Source organism: Schistocerca nitens, chromosome 3 (assembly GCF_023898315.1).
Source record: "Schistocerca nitens isolate TAMUIC-IGC-003100 chromosome 3, iqSchNite1.1, whole genome shotgun sequence".
Lineage (NCBI taxonomy): Eukaryota > Metazoa > Arthropoda > Insecta > Orthoptera > Acrididae > Schistocerca > Schistocerca nitens.
This window is the reverse complement of record NC_064616.1, coordinates 944,913,473-944,933,271: the sequence shown is the minus strand read 5'-3', so window position 1 is coordinate 944,933,271 and position 19,799 is coordinate 944,913,473. Positions and strand designations below refer to the sequence as shown.

General features: G+C 40.0%; 1 protein-coding gene across 1 annotated transcript in view; it reads right to left on the bottom strand.

Annotated features, from left to right (window-relative positions):
• The window catches only part of LOC126249498 (uncharacterized), a 983,368-nt gene that overhangs the window by 648,459 nt on the left and 315,110 nt on the right, over positions 1-19,799 (bottom strand). The window contains exon 3 of the mRNA XM_049951150.1: positions 1,455-1,599. Coding sequence (XP_049807107.1) covers positions 1,455-1,599 — 145 coding nt within the window. The remainder of the gene's footprint in view (positions 1-1,454; positions 1,600-19,799) is intronic.

Below are 19,799 nucleotides of genomic sequence, written 5' to 3'. Positions count from 1 at the left end.
AGCCACTCAGGCTGGCCCAACGCTATTCCAGCTCAGGCATTGTTTTAAGAATTCTTCTACAGTTAATCACTAATCTTTCAATATTATCGTCTATTCGGAGCCCTCTATAGTGACTTTTATCCTTAATGCCTTAACAGGCAAAGAGTCGCTTGGTTTGCATTCCTCAGACAGTCAGCTGGTGGTAACTGCCTCAATGTGTAATAAATACATCCCTGATCTGTTTAGTGGAGCTTTGCAATTCTCGACCCCTTCATGTAAGTCTAAGTATATGCTGCTTATGTTCACCCAATTCTCTGAGTTGAAAACTAGGAAAACACGTTCATTTCTGGGAACAGGCGACAGATTGTGAACTTTGGCCAAACAACACGAGCAAACCTTGTTATTTTCACCTCTTCTGTCAATCGTCGGCAGGAACCGAACACGACTTTGACGCCCAGGTGGTACGGATAATGTGTTCTGACGAAGGAAATACTCCATAGCTAGTGAAACCCGCAGCTGTTGTTGCTTCTGGATGTTGAGTAAATTATAGAGAGAAACACACTGAGTGAACATGGTTCTCCTTTCCAATTCTATTCACCAGTTTTGCTAGGGATACGTTACCACTTGCCACACCATGAGTATATAGATTCCTTCTCAGATGCGGTCAAGTTCACACAGTACCTTCTAAAAGAAACATCAACACCCAGCCTAAAGAAGACAAGAGCAACTATCATCTGGGCAACACAGATAAATTGGCAGTAGCGTACCGTGAACTAGCACCAGAGAACCAGCAAATTTGATTTTCCTAAATTAAAGTTTAGCGAGGTTCAGTCATTACCATGCTAAGGTATACAGAGAGATTGAAGAAATTCAAAAACGCAAAAAAAAAAAAAATCAAACACAGAAGTAAACGGACTGAAATTAGACAGGTTATTGGTCTTTGTACTTAGCTCGCTGATACTGATGTTATTAGTGTTTGACAATTTCTGGTGCTATGGCAATTTATTTTATTACAGTTGACTCGCACTGGGCAGTGTTCTCAATTTTGCTACGGCTTTTAAACTGTTTTATGTTCGGCCGCCATATGCTGTTGCTGGGCAGCTGGTGGCCTATCCTCATGCGCCTCAACTGGCACTGGACAATGGCATAACGTACGACACTGACATATATTGGAAAATTAAAAAAAAAAATTACATGCTATGACGATAATGGTGCCATTTCGGAAATTGTACCATCTGCACTAAGGAAAACAACTGGTAGCTTATCATGTAGCTGAAAGAAAACAGAGCAAATAAAATTAAGATGCCCATCAGGCAAGAGCTGTTACAAATTGAGTATGGCATTTTGACTTTTCTGCTACTGAGACCTAAAGTCCAAAAGGACTTAACTGTCTGACGTTTGTTGTGGAGAAATACCAAACATAAAATTTACAAGCAAAACACGCACGTCAAGAAGAGCAACAAGTGCAGACTTACCTGTCTTCCATCCGGCATTTCTGATCCCGGACTTTGCAGTTGGACTTGAAATCGTCGAACAGTTTGATACATTTGCGCTCTTGCTGACACACGGAAAGCGCGTGGTTGCACGTCGGAAGAGCATCCACTGGGTACGGGTCCTTCTCTGCAAGCAGAAAACACACACGCTGAGTGTCTGCGCTTTGATCTTGCGCGCCGCCGTTTGCTGTGCACTAACGCTAGCGCCGCCTTTCCGCTGTCTCGGTCAGACTTTACTGACAGTATCTCTACATCGTACGGCACGAGCGTTCACTCGAACGATAATCGCATCGTGCACTACATACGGGTATAATATCCTAGAAGCTTAACATATTTCTAATACGAAACTGTCACACTGTCACAAACGAATTTAACATCGAGTAAGAGGGCACGACAGAAAAATTGGAAAGTTTCAGATCTCGTAATCACCAATCTCACCATCCTACTACGCCTCAGATCAAGTCAAGTCTTACTCTCTAACAATATCTATAAAAGCACTGGGCTTTATACTCGAACCGAAAAACATAAATTGAGCTTAATGTTCTCCTCTAACGTTTCTAACAGTTTGAGCTTGCGTAAGAATGACTTTCCGTTCACCGAAGAGACTGCATAGTGACACAACAGCAGCGTCATTACAGTGCAGTATTATTCACGAGTATTGTTGTAACCAGTGCTATCTTTCCGACAACCCTGCAAAAACCCAGGCAATAATGATAGGAAAAGCTACCCGAACTCCAGAGCGCTTCCAGTTCACCTAATTAAAACACTGAAATACGTTGGTCTACCACTCGATCGAAACTTATCCTTGAATCCCCATCTAATACCCGTCAGAAAGAAAAAAGCGCAATTACTAAAGCTGCTAACCGCCCGAAAATGGCGACTAAATTCCTCGACAGCCTTACGAGAGAGTGCTGAAAAGTAATACCTTGGAAATTTTTGTGTGAAAAATCATAAAGCTTTTTAAATAAAAAAGATGTTGCTAACGGTCGAAATCTTTGTTCTTCATGTCTAAATACTTATTTGTCAACATAATCATCCTGACGACGGACACATTTTTCCCAACGGAGACCATCACTGTAGAATTTTTGACAATGTTGACGGAGCCCCAACCTCACCTCTGCTAGCGCAGCTTCATTACTATCAAAGTGAAGTCGTCGAATGTGCTCCTTAAGTTTTGGAAATAGGTGGAAATCGGATGTTATCAAGTCGGGACTGTATGGAGAATGTGCGATAACCGTGAAACCAAGGAGTCGGATTGTAGCAGATGTGGCAGCGGTTGTGTGGGGTCTGGCGTTGCCATGCTGAAGATGAGAGTGTGTTTCGTGTGTGGAGGAACTCTTCGAATTCGAAATTCGATTACAGCACTCTGTTAGTTACATTAAAAAAATGGCTCTGAGCACTATGGGACTTAACATCTATGGTCATCAGTCCCCTAGAACTTAGAACTACTTAAACCTAACTAACCTAAGGACATCACACAACACCCAGCCATCACGAGGTAGAGAAAATCCCTGACCCCGCCGGGAATCGAACCCGGGAACCCGGGCGTGGGAAGCGAGAACGCTACCGCACGACCACGAGATGCGGGCAATTAGTTACATTACTCATTAACATTCTACACGCTACAATTTGGAGCCCTCTAGTGGCAGAGGGTTTCGACGTACGTCAGCGAGCAGGAAAGACGGCCGAGTAACATGTATGACATGTAAGACCTAAACCGACTAAACCGATATTGAGAACAAAATAAAAACTTCGTAGGCCTTACTTTTCAGCACGTTCTTGTATGTCCCAATCCAATCTTCATCCCTCATATACGGAAATGCGTAGATCTCCGTCCTCCAAATGCTTGACACTCCGTCTGACTTTCCGTATTCGTTTACATTCCCTCATCCGTCTCCTCTACCGGCTTCTAAAGTTCCCACACATCCTCAAACAACTGCGAGCCCTGTGTCTCCCGCAGCCCACTGTGTCCAGAACCCTGGTATGCTGGCCTGCCTGTATCAGCTCGAGCCACCTCCCTTATATCTGCACACACGCATGTCCATTCCCGTAGTAATTTCAAACGCCTTCCCTTGCCATATAATGAAATCATTCGCGAGAACCAACCATCGTATGAATTATGACCCACTCTAACTTTTTCAATGAAGAGTCCAAGTCACTCTTTCCCTATGAAACTGCAGTTCCACCCACCATCTATCACTTGCATACCGTCCCTAGACGCTTCGTAATACTGATTACACAATCCTTCTTCGTACCATTTCTCTGCGTCCAAATCTGTGAGATTTTAAAGAAGACACACATCACATCACCTAGCGCTGGTCATCTTCTTTATTGTTACCAATGTAGAATTTAATTTATCCTAATCAAAGTCTGAGGGGCGACAATATAACTCCTGCCACTCAGCTCACCTTTCATGGGTAAATTTAAATAATGGATGAATGAAAAAACTAGTTGTAGATGATAGCACTGTATCTCTGTAAAGAAATGTGAGGATTATTTTAAATAAACAATGCTGCTTAGCACACACAACATTTCAAAGTAGTGACACTGAGACTACATGACCTGACGCCCAGTCGCAGCAGTAGTATGCCTGACCCATCCAGCTGTATGTAGGGCACATACCCCTTCAAGTGCTAGCGAGTAACACAGGGCTGGCCGTCACCAACACTTTTGTAATCGGGAGTTAATTCTTGTACTCTTCATTAAAGTGTCGAGTAAAATTAAACATCGCGAGAAATTAAAATTTTAAGCCAGATGGATCTCGTTCCAAAGTCTCTGCTCTTCTACGATAGAAAAACAAAAGTGTTGACAACGCTGCGTAACACAGCTCAAATTTTCTAGGAAGTTTCGAACTTTCATAACATAAACGTAAGAGCCTTGTAACATTACCAAAAATTAGCGGTAGGCCTTCTGACATGTCAGTCTTTCTTAGTCGGACCACCATGTTTTGTATTAGGAAAATGGAAGAAAAACGTTTTATCAGAGTGTTACAGTAGAGATAAGTATGTGACCTGCAATTTAATTACGTATTAATTGTTTGATTTTGCATAACTAAAGCCATGAGTGTATTGCCGAAAGCAAGGAAACTTTTCAAGATTTAAGGTACCTTTTTTAATATAGATCCTTTATACGGAGTTTTAAAAAAGTATTCTATGTTTTGAGAGCTAACATTAGGGACAAAAAAAAAGAACAATAAACATGGGGATGCATACCCTAAAAGCTATGAGCATCTGTTCAGGAGAAGAGATGTACTTTACAGTAGCGAAGACGAATAAAAGCTCACAGCGCTAAAGATATGAGTCTTAGAGCAGATGTTCACTAGAATTTTTCTTGTCGAGGTCCATAGTCCCACCTCTAAAAATATGGAATACTTATTTTTGAAACCATGTATTCTATCCAGATCGAATAAATGGAAATGAAATTAGAGACTAGGCCATAACTGAAACAGAAATGTCTAAAATGCATGAGAATGCGTGCGTGAGACCACTAGGACTCAAAATAAAATAGACCACTTTTCATCAACAGTCGCCTTAATCATTAGGATATCTATGTACGCCTCCTGTATGCCTCAGTGATTCTTTTCTACTCACTGGTTTCCCCTAAATTTATGAACACTTACGCGCATATCTTTTCCTCTCCTGAGAATTCCACGGCTGCTAGGGTCGATGATGGAGGTTCTGTCTTCTACTCCCAGACCTGGAATGTTATTTACGGTACGAACCCAGGTCCATCCCTTTCACAGAAATCCTGAGTTTGTATGCTTGACGGAAAGCATGCAGAACGTTTCGCAATGGGCCGGACAGGAATGAGAATGTTAGATGGTGTAGATGGCCTCCACAGAAACACCTTTCATAACGAAGGGGTGGTCTCGCAACAAGTGTTGGTCCCTATAATTTTGACACTCTTTAGCGTCGTTGGATGATGTTGCAGTGAGCCGTGGCCCGTAACCCGAGTCCACTGATCCTATCCCAATTTGTTCCTGAAGACACTCTCTACAGCTCCTCAAAGTTTGTCGGTACCATCTAGTGGGGCGTGTCATTATATTGCATACCAATACGCTTACTACGAAAAAATGGCGAAATCCTCCGAATTATTATTTTTATCAATATATAGTCTCTTTAGAAAGCGGCATAAATCTTTTTGTTTTTACTTTGCCTCCATCTGTAACTACGTGTTCAGAGCTCGTTCGCAGATGACCCGAAATAATTATTCTAAAGTAATTGGTTAAGAATTTTGGCCAATGTAGGCCAGTCACAGTAATCAAGACATCAAGTCTTCTTTGTATGTTTCGTCCTATTTGACAGGAAAACGTCACTGCACCGTAGATGGCGAAGTCGCTTCATACTACAGAACAATAAACATTAAAACTGAAACAAGTGAGGCTTAAAAATCCATTTGCTTTTACTTTTACTTTGCAGTTTAATTTCGGATCACCGTTCAGCAGCAGATGTGAAGGCGTTTCAGAAAGAAATCCCACCAGCCACAAAGCACAACGTTTCAATGGGCCAAGCCGCCTGTCCCACAAGCCGTCCCACCTTTCAGTTCCCAAAAGATCTTACACATCCCAGAAACCTGATGTGCACATTCCCACTCTTGAGCCATCAACCAACCAGTGCTGCTGCCGCGTTTCCATCAGCACATATCGCCTTCTATTCACCTCCTTACAAAAATTTACCCTTACTACTAATTATACACGTATTTCTTCCTTTCAAGTATGCGACTCTCATTCCACACCCCAACTCAGAGACGTATTGCAAAGCATAACAGGAGCAGCAGCTGTTCATTCACATGCTGCGGACAGGCATCACATGGTCAGCATCACCATATTAAATAACAGATCTTTAACCCTACATTTTAAGCATATTCAGTATTTTAAAATTACTCTGTAAATTTAAAATTTCACGTAGGGTCAAGAATGCTGTAATGATAGTAGATAAACGTGCCTGTTGATAGAATGGGAGGTAGAGCCAAGGGCACCCAGACCCGGGAGGCAAAGGGGGGGGCCACCCCCTCCCCCTCACCGGTATTACGCAGGTTTTTAACAGGGTCGGCAGTGGAACTTTCTTATAGCAGCTTAGAAGTCGCTGCTCGTCTTCCAACCAATTAACAATACTCTATTCCTCCAGGTCTAGCGCCTCCTCCCCCCCCCCCCCTACAAACCCTAAAAACTTTTGTATGCTTAGGTAGAGCATGAAATGATCAGTAAAAGATAGGGCAGTCTTGGACACTGATAGAATGGTAGGATTAAATTTAGGCACAGGGTCCCGCCGAATGCGTGGTCGAGATATTACTTGAGAAAACTGCGTTCTCATTTACCTATTTACTTAAGTTATCAGCAATGAGGATGTTTTTCGATATGTAGCTTTCATTCTCAACTACAGTGACAACCTGCTCTTATTGTAATAAGAAAAATTTGGAAACTTGTAAACAGAATATCACCTCGAAACATTAATACAAGGCAGCTTTAAGTGTGTTCTCGAAGAATTCTGATATTAATATAATGTCTGAGAATGAATACGTCGTGACTGAACTTTACTGTAACACCTGCATGACTGTTTTGATTTGACTAAAACTTAGACACTGAGTGTCCAATGGCCAGCTTTAAAGAGGAAGCGGCAACACAAGTATCGATAGGATTCGTTGAGGATTTGTTTCCGATCACTCGCAAGAGACACGGTGCGAAAGTGACGTGCTAAGGCACCAACAGATGAGATCACCTGACTGATAAAATTTTATGCAATTATAAATCGAGCAAACAGAGTTCCTTGGAGCGTTGGAGGACATAATTTATGTTCAAACGATTAGAATCACGTGGGTTGGATTAAAAAGAGAAAACACGAAACCTGTACCTCGTTTTGTAGACTCAGGAAGGGGAGAATGCACGAATAAGGCTTTTTGATTAATGCCATGTTATTTGGAAGTACACGAACGGTTTGGCTAGAAAGACGCTTCTGCATGTTGCGAAACCGAAGCCAGAAAGTGATGTGTGCTTTGGAATATAGCGTGGCTGTCGATATCGTGTCGAGTATCAAAACTGAAGAACCCTCTTGGCGCAGCCGCTGGAGTTGATAATCTGGTGTGATCCGCAAGTTTAGCGGCGAACATAAATATTATGTGCCAAGGCGCTTCCCCTAATTGAGTGGCAACGATTGGCGGCGCCTCGCCTGCGATCCCGGCCACGCCCACCTGCGAGGATCAGCGCAGCTTTCTCTCTGATTGGAGGGGACTCGGCCCAAGGCTGAGCGAGTTTTTACTGCGCTCCGCCTTCTTCTCCATGTCTAATCAGAGACACACTCAGAGAGCATACGATAAGTTTTTCGTATACTTTCTCGTATTAAAGAAGACGTGTGAATTAACTACGCTGCTCTTCAATTCTATCAACGAAGTGTAGCTACCTAGTTGCCAATAAACTCCACGATAAAAACCGCAACTACATAAATGATTAAAGCTTTGATAATTTCTACCATAATACGCAGTTCTGTTAGTTTTATCCAGTGACTGTAGAAGGTAGAGCAAAAACGTGAAGTATTGTGTGTGGACCGATGCTTGGTAAAACCACCAACAATTAACCATTGATAATGTATGTCATTCTTCCCAAAGTCTCTGCAGGAAGTTATTTTGCCCCACAATTTTATGAGAAAGTATATTTATATTTCTCCTAAGGAAGTTGCCTTGTACGGATATATGTCTGTTAGATCAAATTCAGCAAATCAGTTCGAACAATTCTAAACAAACAGAGCAAAATTCTCGCATTAGAGTCAAAGCTTTAACAGACATTCGTTCTTATTAGTGTAGAGCACAGTGTTTCATTTCACACTGATACAACTCCCCCTATACTTTTTCGCTTAGCGTCAAATCCTAGATCAGAAATAAAAACATGAGCTACGAGCTAGTATTTAATTTAGAAAGCAACAAAAGGAAAGCTTGAGACACTACATATACATTCAAAACATTTCTTTTTTTAAAGAAAGAGTATTTCTCCAATACCAGACATTTCGACGAATGTCGTCCACGAGGGTGGACGAACGAACTTGGGGATACGGAGGAGGGGAGAGAATAATTTCTGTATGTCGGTTGTTCGACAATCCTTCTCTATGATTATGCCTCCCACTTACTTATGAAATAGTAAGTACCGTGTTCCTGGGGGCTTCACCTAATCATCACCCCTAAAGTTTCAAATAGCAACTGTGGCCCGAAAGGGGACATTGTTTGTGAATGGCTAACGTTGTAAGTAGCCTAAACGCTTCCTAAAAAAGTGGTTTCTGCATAGTCCCATTGTGAAATAAAGGTCTTCACGACAATGGTCATTACTTCTGAGTTAATAACTCTTCATTAATACTTCATAAGGACTATCCGTTCCTCTTCAATACTTTTAATGAAACAGGGTGCAAGGGGATGTACGAAGTAGTGATACTTCCTCACAGATTAAAACTGTAAGCTTGACTAGAACTCGAAAGTGAGTATTTTCCTTTCGCGAACAATTCTCCACCGCATTATGGCCGGTGGGCAGGTGACATAAAAGTGCCAATTAAATACTTAACGCAAATTTCTAGTGTTTAAAAAACAAGTAAATTATCCCAACTCAGCTGCTTTGTTCTACTACGCGCGACATGTTTGAGTCATCACGCCCATTTTCCAGCTTATTGTCGGAACAGTAGAGCTCCATGACGCTACAGGAAATCAAAATTCTCATATTCTTAACAAACGTCCGAATCATTTGTCATACATGTACTCGCAACCCATGTAGTAATTTTCTTCCAACAACAGTGTGCTATAATAAATTTTGTGTATCCGATATTCCAAGGACTTCCTCTCCATTACTACTTTAAAACTGTAAGATACGTTTGAGTTACACAGTTCCAGTGTTGAAAACCTTTTTCGTGGTTCTGCCGTAGAACGCCAACTTCAGTAAAGTAAACCAAAGCGAACTGGGGACTGAGAGCAGAAAACGAAGTGTCTTCAGTCAGGATACAAAAACCGTAAATGCCCATTACGTTGTATGTGCATTCAGGCTTCGGTAATCTACTATAAAATGGAAGTGATGGTCTAAACATGTTACAATGAAGGAGAATAGCGCAGAATAGGTGGGTTTAGGTACTCGTTTCGTACATACGACTGCGGCAGAAAGCTATGTATTCAGTAAAACAAAGTGCGGTTAACATGTTAAAATAAATGGAAGTGTGAAGTAAGCACATAAAGATTCCATTTACCTGTTTTTACAAACGCGAGCTTTGGTGAGAGTAGAGAGTAGTTTGTGCGCCTAATGATCATCAACGTTCCTGTTAAGTTGTCTGAAATGTGCAATCTGCTATAAATAGTACATTTGAAGGAAACTTAAGTAAGATGGAATATCATGTTCAAGGTGCGTTCCAGTAGCCGTTGAGGCCTATATAAAAGACGTCTGAAGGCGTCTGAAGTCAGTAGCAGGTTCGCTGCAGTTGACGAAAACGAGCAATGCTAATTGTGATACAGTGTATCTAAAATCAAGTCATTCATAGGAATAGTGAGTTAACGAAGCGTTGTTATTCACAGAGTACGAATTAAGGCTGCGAGACATATTTTCCAATTAACTGACGCTCGTATTGGATATGAATACGGAAACATTTAAGATCCTGAATCCTGTGTAGAAATTTAGTTCTGTCTCTTCTCAGTTGCAACATGATACCAGCTGGAATGAAACAAATTAAATTTTCTATTAATCAAGTAATAAAGCCAGTAACGATGAGGAATACGCCATTTTATCTTCGTCATCGACGAAACGTAAGATGGTTCAAATGGCTCTAAGCACTATGGGACTTAACATCTGAGGTCATCAGTCCCCTAGACTTAGAACTACTTAAACCTAACTAACCTAAGGACATCACACACATCCATGCCCGAGGCAAGATTCGAACCTGCGACCGTAGCACCAGCGCGGTTCCAGACTGAAGCGCCTAGAACTGCTCCGCCACAGCGACCGGCGAAACATAAGAGGAGTTTACTTTTGCACCTAGTTATTCTCGACCCTCAACCAACGAAAACTCTCTCTGTGGCACATGTACCATGGCATCTACCACTTGCCTGAGAAATCTGCTTCAGAAGATCTTGTTTTGGAAAAAACACTTCTAAATGTTTGTTGAAAAACTAGAAGATTGTCTCTGTAAAGATTTCAATTATTTTGAGAAACATGGAGCTAACGCCGAGTAGAGACTATTTAAGTGTTTTACTTATGATTTACTGTCTTTTTTTTCTTGTTGATTGTAAGCTGCAGAACTGCGTTATTTGTACAAAGATGCGAAGAATGATCCGTCTTCACTATTTCATCATCTTCATTGGCCCCGGCTACGAAAACAACTGTTATTCAGTAGCACACGTTATATTCACACCATAAGTATCATCCTATTCGTGCAATGTGTCACCTAGTAAGGTCTGAGGCGTTAAGCGCATCTGTCACGTACTGAGGGTGATCAGTGCTATATAATTAACTTTTTGTTTCTGTATAAGTACGCGTCTGCAGCCCTGATACCGTAACAGTACCGTAACACGCCGCTATAAGTTAAAGTTCATCGAACATGAGTGACAAGGAAGTAATAATAGTTTCTATAGACGCTTACAGAGATGAAAATGCTTAGTGCTAGAATATTTACGTTCAAGGCTATAGGCGCTTGAAGTAAACTGCCTGCAGATTAGCCACGACAATGTTAATAAAGCTTTAAAAATTGCTTCATTATGGATTTGGTAGAGAATAAAATTTTTAAATGGCATAAACAATTATCGCCATGAATGAAAACACAAACTGCCGGCCGCGGTGGTCTAGCGGTTCTAGGCGCTCAGTCAGGAACCGCGCGACTGCTACGGTCGCAGGTTCGAATCCTGCCTCGGGCATGGATGTGTGTGATGTCCTTAGGTTAGTTAGGTTTAAGTAGTTCTAAGTCCTAGGGGACTTAAGACCACAGATGTTGAGTCCCATAGTGCTCAGAGCCATTTGAACCATTTTTTTGAAAACACAAACTACGAATATACGTAGCGAGTTGTTGGCTTCAAAGCAATGGTTAGGAAATAAGTATTGATGGTCTTGAGAGCCGAAAACCAAATAACGAGAGAATTAAACACAGTAGAACATTCACTGATTATATAGTCACTCACAGTAACGAAATTCCTCTACCAGTGAGTAATAGACGAACTCGTTAACATAATTATAGCCATTTTAGATATGCGAATAAATCATCCTACCTCACGAAATGGTACAACTTGATGTTTATCAAAAATGGCTCTGAGCACTATGGGACTCAACTGCTGAGGTTATTAGTCCCCTAGAACTTAGAACTAGTTAAACCTAACTAACCTAAGGACATCACAAACATCCATGCCCGAGGCAGGATTCGAACCTGCGACCGTAGCGGTCTTGCGGTTCCAGACTGCAGCGCCTTTAACCGCACGGCCACTTCGGCCGGCTTGATGTTTATCCTTGTGTATTTTATTCCTGTATCAATACAATATCGCATATGAACTGGTTATCTTTCGAAATGTCGCTATCGAATATTATTCTTGCCGTGTATATAAATCCATCGCTATGCAGAAGACAATACGATTAGAGCAGTGGTGTGAAAAGGAAAGGAAGATTAGAGCTCAACGTCCGGTCGACAACGTCGTTAGTGATGGAGCACAAGCTTGGATTAGGGAAGGGTAGGGAAGGAAGTAGACCATCCCGTCATTTGCCTTAAACGATGTTAAACCTAAATATGGATGACCGGATGGGAATTTGATCACTCGTGCTCCGGAATGTGAGTCCAATGTGCTGACATCGCCACCTCGCTCGGTAGCAGTGATGGGAGAAACGATAGTATGATAGTATAGTAGTATGACTACTGTAACGGCATGGAAGAATATAAGTAACATACAACTCTCTAATACACATCAATACGTATGAAAGAAGTGTCAGAATGACATCACCACTTTGGTGGCAAAGAATAAGCATTCTATGAGCTTTCACGATGGACGATGTGTGTATGATACGTCCTAGTATCATACTGAAGATATATTAGAAGTTTTCCAAGGGTAATACGATATGGCTGCTTCGATCTAAGATGACAGCTGATTGATACAGCACGCATTGGGCTTGTTTACCATTAAATGTGTTGCAAACATGACCAGTGGCGAATAAACAAACAAGTACTTGCGCATTTCTTCGATGAGCTAGGCATGCTTCGTCTGGTGGGATGACTGGATATACATCTCTTAGCAGATTGGGTTAGCCACTGAGAGCCCCCACAGATCGCGTGGAGTCGACATCGCAGCTTATCTCGCCATGCATGGCGCTCGTCGAGCACGACACTCCAAAACGAACGGAGGGTTATCACGCTTTGCTAAAGATGTCTCGGCACTCAGACTCAGACAGTGACGTAGGGATTGCTGAGAGACGGCAATTTTATACGAGTATCGCTTTATTCTGAAAAACTGGAACTATAAATGTTCTAGCTTTATACCAGCATTCCTCTAAGAACAAATTTACATCCACCTACTTTCTGAATCCTCTCTGTGGGCTCTTGATCTTTAACTCCCATGTTCTCCCCCTACACATTCCCATTCTTTCGAGTACCACAGCCTCCTAAGAAGATAGAATAGAAGGTCCACCACTGCCACGCCTGCGCCTGTACTGTCGGCATCCACACACAGCTCTTAATTTGCCTTAAAATGGCTGCCAGTGCGTGCCGTTTCTGCTCTTCGCAAGGGTTCGCTTGGCTTACAGCTCCTGCTACTGTTCCACAGCCATCTCCAATCCTTACATACCTAAACACCAATTAAATTGCTAAATACTGACATCACCCTGATTAAACTTTCAAGGAAGCAACAAAGTAGGATATAAAGTACCAAAAATATGGATGCTACAGTTTCAACTTCTCAAATCCAGTACAATGTACTTCTCACCTTCACTGCAACCAAGTGCTAAATTGTTGTAATACAGTGCTGTATTTCTCGAAATTAAGAAGTACTCTCTATCCCTAACCGTGACTCAGCTCATCCACCGTAATAAATCTGTTATCATCAAATCCTTCCAAGATTCCTCCAAGATCGTAAAGGATTTTGCAGTCGGAAACAAGAAAGAACCACCAGACTTAGAATGTAAAGAGATGAATACCATTTCATGGGAAGATGATGATAGACCAAGAATTATTATGGGAAAAACGAAACAATGAGGATGGAACTTTTAAAATGTTATACTTAGAAGAGGTAATTGGTAGTAAAAGAATAGCCAAATGTGTAAAAATAGGAGATTCCAAAACGAAGATGAAGTGTAGAAATCAGTGAACGTCAGATTTGACGGTAATGATTGCCCACAGATACCAAAATTTTACAAAATATTTAAAGGTGCACTGTTTAATAGAAAATGGAAAAATAGTGCAGATTGGCAAGTTTGTTGGCCATCCCAGTTTGAAATAGAATTAATTGATTACTTTCATTTGGCATATGGACTCTGTGGGGCGAAAAAGCGCCATGAGAAAATTGAAAGTACTGTCGAAATTGCGAGCAATGCTTTGAAAGCGATTACAGAACGTTTAAAGACATGCTATGTTTGTCAAAGGGGTAAAGTGGCCAACAATACTAACAGAGGAGCTATGCATAGTCTCAATACACTAGATAACTTAGAGCAACTGTCTGTGGACCTAAATGGGCCCCTACCAAAACCTCTGGAAATTTCACCTACATTCTAGTTATTTTAGGTGTATTTTCAAAATTTATTAAAGTGCATCCAGTCAGGAAAGCCACAACTAAGTAGTTTTCCATAAAATGTTGGAATACTTTAATGACATAGGAATACTACGGGGATACTATCTCACAATAGTCCGCAATTTATTACAAAATTATGGTTAGAAGGAATGGAGCAAAAAGGAATATAAATTACACACATTTCAGCCTACCATCCATCTAGTAATCCAGTAGTGCGCTATACGAGAGAATTAGGAAGACTATGCAGGACATACTGTTACCAGAACCATAGAACGTGGTACAAATTTATACCAAAATTTGAAGTAATCATGAATTCGTTACAAAACAAAAACACTGGTTTCACACCTCAAGAAATTAAGTTAGGCCACAAAACTAAAAGTTTAATGGAAGCGATGTTAGAATACTTCCACAGTAAAGAAACAGATTTGGTAAAGAATAACGAAATAGTGAGAGAACTAAGTAGACGAAAAGCAGAAGCAAGAGCCAAAAGACGCGATGCAAAGGTAAAATTTTCAAAATATAACATTGGTGAACTGGTACTTGTTAAAGCTCGCGAAAAATCTAGTGAGGCAAATCACGAGATTTCAAAATTTAAATACGTTTACTATGGTCCTTTTGAAATTCAAGGAATACTCTCTGGTTTATCCAAAGACCAGAAACCCACTAGGAACTAGAATCATTGTTGACCTAAAGAAGTATATAGGCGAAATGTGTAAAAATTTGTAACTATTATTATTATACAATGCCTGTATTATGTATAAATTTTATTTTAACCATATTAATATCTATCAAGTTTCACGTTCTGAGATACTTTTGTATAAATGTGCCTAAGGGGCATAACAAACGCATGGTTTTTGACGAAAAAGGACTGCCAAAAATAATGTCAAAATAAAAAGGGCAGCCTACAAGGAAGAATACACTAAGTGTTCTTAAAGAAAATGTAAAATGGACTGCTTTTGATCTCAGAAAGAGGCAGCCAAAAGAGAAGTGTATGCTATTGGTTCACAGGAACCTAGAAGGACTGCCATCATATCCATACTGGAGGCAGAACATTGTTCTATTAAAGTGTAGTAATTTTGTATTATTAATGTTAATACGTTTGTGTGTAAAGTGTGTTTTTATGATGTAACTTGTAACAGACATAAGTGTGTAGTGTCTGTTCAAGAGCACAATGCTTTACTTTAATGTAAATGAACCAATGCAACATATTAGTTTTGGGTATTTCAATCATGCTTACCTGTAGGGACACATAATTAAAATAGGGGCATATACAATACTTTTCATAATTTGTTTTGCTCTAAAATTTTCGCATATTGGTACTATATTGTCTGTAAGTGTAAAGTAAAGTGTGCTATACTGGAGTTTGAATTTCTTTGCATTGTATGTGAGTAACGTATGTAAAATACTATGTAAATTGTTTACTATGTTAAATAATTTTCTGATGACATTTTGTATTTAAAAATATTTTCGTGTATAAATTGTTCATGTTGTTGTAAATTTGACAATTTAAGAAATGGTCACGCTTGGGAACAATGTAAGAAATAGGTGTTATGTAAATGCCAGTTAGCTTTTGTTTGAAACGAAAGTGGCTCTGGGGAATGGAAAAGCTGGCAAGGGCGAATTGGCGTGCTACCTAGAGCGAGCGCGGGAAATAAGTCACTCAGTCTGTAGGCAGCAGTGATTGAGGCAACAACTTTGTGAAGCAGGATAAGCTTTGACTGCAAATTTGCACAGAAATGTCTCTGATCAAGACTGCAAACGTCTTACGGCACATCTGCGAGTCGTCGGGCTCCTGTAGGTAAAACTGAACGACGCCAAGAAGAGAAATTGAGCCTATACAGCAAGATACTTGCAGACCGTACTGTGGGTAGTGTAGCTGTCGTAACTGTTCACCAAACCCAAGCGTACAGTCACCAGATGATATTTATTTGTATTTTACTTTTGTTCAGCGTGAACCATTAAATTAAACTGTTTTTTAACAATCATTCTTGAACTTTAAACAACCTGGTTCACCATTTTATTTCATCCTAATCGTACATCTATATAGGCTCCTTCCCGGTATTCGATTAATCCGAGTATCCTGTTTTACAGACCTATGAAGTGCAAAGTTAATACAAAGAGGTACAATTTAAGTTGTTTTTGTGTAAATAATGCGAAAATTTTCTTAACTATTGCAAAGTGTTATAGTAAAAGTCTGCTTACATTAAATTCAGAGTGAAGCCCAGTTAGTAGAATCCGTTAAATGACTATACAGAGTTAGTTTAAAGAAAAATAGCTTTTGAAAGTAAATTCCAATAAGAAAGAGGTTTTCTTGAAGTGAAAAGATCAGTATAAAACGTGCGTGCTTTAGTATCTAAGTATTTTACTATTTAAGTTTGTTTATTATGGGAAGTGCTTTTCTAAAGGTTCCCATTGGCCAATTTCTTTTTAGCTACCTTGAAGTTATCTGCTGGGCTTTTTCTCTTTAAAAACGTAATGTTTGTTTAAGTGGAGTAATATATATTTGAAGAACCAAATTAAACAGTAGCAAGAAAGTATGCAAAACTCATACTACTGCTATTCCAATACTTCACTGTTCATGAAATAATTCCTGGATAGGCTGGCGACCATTAGTACATAATTTAAACCACTAAATGAGCTTGGAAGTGAGTTTTCCTAGCTTCAATATAATATTATTCATACTGCGTTTCTAGCAAACCGCTGGGTAAGATCTTAGGAAAAGAGGTGAATATTCTGATTTACTTATCCATTAGACACAACACACGGTCATATCGTGTAAAAAGGGCAACTCTATTGATTAGCTTTTCCTATTAACAGGACTCTCCTCCCATAGTGTACTTTATTTGGAAACTAAACGAAATTTTAGTAAGAGAGTTATACGTGGCAACATAGAGACAGAGTTTCTGTTATTCGGGTAAAAGCATACTAAATTACAATAGTAGTGGTAGGGTTATACGTGACTTTTCCCGTGACAGGACTATTTGTTCTGTTGGGGTATAGTATAATTACACCAAGTGGAAGTTTTTTCCAAGTATTTTTGCAATTCCTTACGATCGTCCAACGTCAAAACGTTTCTGTAGAAGACAGAATCTTCCGCGAACAGTTTTATAGCACTCTTTATCCTAAAAAAAAGGAGTTCATATATATTGCGATCATTAGAGTTGCTATTATGCTTCCTAGGGGCAAATTCGATTTTAATTTCGTTTCTGTTGCACATTCGGCGTCCGTCATATGGTATTGCATTCTATTAGTGAAACATTCATCAAATCATATGACATCTGCGAAGTTATTCCGTATGATGGTATCTTGTACAATGTGGTACAGTATAGGGACGGAATCTCTCTGTTCCCCTACATTGTTTACAAGACGTCATGTATCAATAAATCAGGCTATGTTTGACGTGAATGTTTTCTTCTGGATCTGTACTGATTCTCTGATAGAAGCTTGTTTTCCTGCAAGAACGTCGTAATGTTTGGTCTTAGAATCAGCAATAGACGGCAGCAGTATTGGTCTGTAATAATGTGCTTCCGATCTTTTACCCTTTTTTGTAAACAGGAGTGACCTTCCGTCTTCTCTAAGCTCCACAGAAAGATTCTCGAAAAAATACGAGCTAGTAAAGCAACCGATTCCGCGTAGTTTTCAGTGTAAAATGTAACTCGAATCCTGCCTGGTGTCTTATTCACTTTAAGTAATCTTAATTGTTTTTCAAGACTCGGTGTGCTAATATCAGCTTGTCTCATTTGTAAATGTGTGCGGGGTCAAACATTGGCACAGTAATATAGTTAAATACAAATGCGATATTTAGTATTTCTTTTTGTTTCTATACTGGAGTGTCAACATTAGAAATCACTTTTATTATTAACAGTACAGAAAAAAAAGAAGAAGGAACACTTCGTTTACTGATACGAATTATAAGACATTATTTCTTAGCTCAGTATTTTGTGTTTGATGCCGACAACTACAGTTAAATTTTTCTTTGTAAAATCCTTTCTACGCAAGTGTTATTGCTTTCTTAATACACGTCAAATTCTAAAATAACTAAGGAGAGCCACCTGTAACAATCAGAGGAGAGACGTTAAGCTTAGAATCTACTCAAATCGTCCAAAATACGTTCTGGGAGTAGCAGTGGAACAACTTAGGTACTTTATATGGGTTTGGTGTGTTTTCTGGTGGAGGATGGTGGTTCTGAGAGAGCCAAAAGCCGCTTTATGACAGTAGAATCCCTTTATTACTTTATAAGAGTTCATATTAGTTGCCGAAGCCCACATCTAGCGGGTGCTGAAGGTGACGAGCGACCCATGGATCTCGGGGCAAAGAGTTGTCCTGAAGGATCCTGCAGCTTGGAAACCTTCTATTACGTTTTAAATTTAATCCGTATACGTGATTAGTGTGACTTCAGTATCAATGCCTTGAAAATATTCTCCTCGTATACAAGATTTTGACTAATAAATGAATATTATCACCGTCTAACTTCTTTTTATGAGACATTGCCTCAGTTAGGGAAATCCGCCCGATGGCTTAATGTACCATTTTCATATCTATCGCTACAAGAATCACGGCCCCCATGATCATAGTTTTGAGTCCGGTGTGTCCTGCTATCAGGATATCTAAACTAATTATGTCTCTCCCACGATGGGATTCCCTGAATCATATTCAGCATCCTGAAGTAAACTTTGCAATCTTACGAGAACGTCTTTACGACGCGTGGAAATAATAATTTGCCATAAAGGTGCGGGTAACGTCAGCAGACATGTGTGAATCCGTTCAGCGGGACTGTATGTGCAATCATAATAGTCTTTAAGTGTGGATCATTTCGAGACTTCCAAGGATAATGTAAATAACTTGAAAGAATTGTAGCACTCATTAAAGTGAAGGTGTACGGTAACATTCGAGATAATGAGAAGTAAGACCAACTAGGAAAGAAGAATAAAGCATGATGATAAAATGTAGACACTTGAGTTTGCCATACTCGTAACAAAATATCAAAGAGAAGTGATCAAAGATTGGCAAATGCACAATATCAGGTAGAGATTCTACGAGAGTAACGGTACTAAATATTCGGGAAAACTTTCGGCAATTATTTCGCGCATGCTTTGAAAAGCACATTATTTCCGAAGAGGGGGCGTAAAATTTCACCTAGAACAGACATTTTCTGGGTTTAGAATGTTGTCAACGGAAATGTTAGTATGGCTTAGCGCGCAGCCAAGACAGCTTGCGAAACATACAGGTAAACCAGAACCGGAGCGAATCCGTGCCAAGGATTAACGACCATTGTTCTGGTACACTGACAAGCAAGCATGTAGTTTTTCAGCGGTTTTCCACGGTCGTTTGACAAATGATAGGCTGGTTCCCAATCTCTCTCTCAGAAAACAGAATACGCAAGGAATTCAAAATTCAGTAACACAGAGAAAATAGGTAATACGATTTACAGAGAGACGACGTAAACGGCACGCCTTCCTTGTGTATGTATTACATTCAAAATAGTGAAGCGCCCAGAAGAGATATTAGTAGACCACAATATTATAGCACCTAGGAATGAGGACACTTCGGTCGGCTTATCGTGAATTTTTACACGATGAACCACTTGATAGCCTATGTACAACTGTCTTGAAATCATTC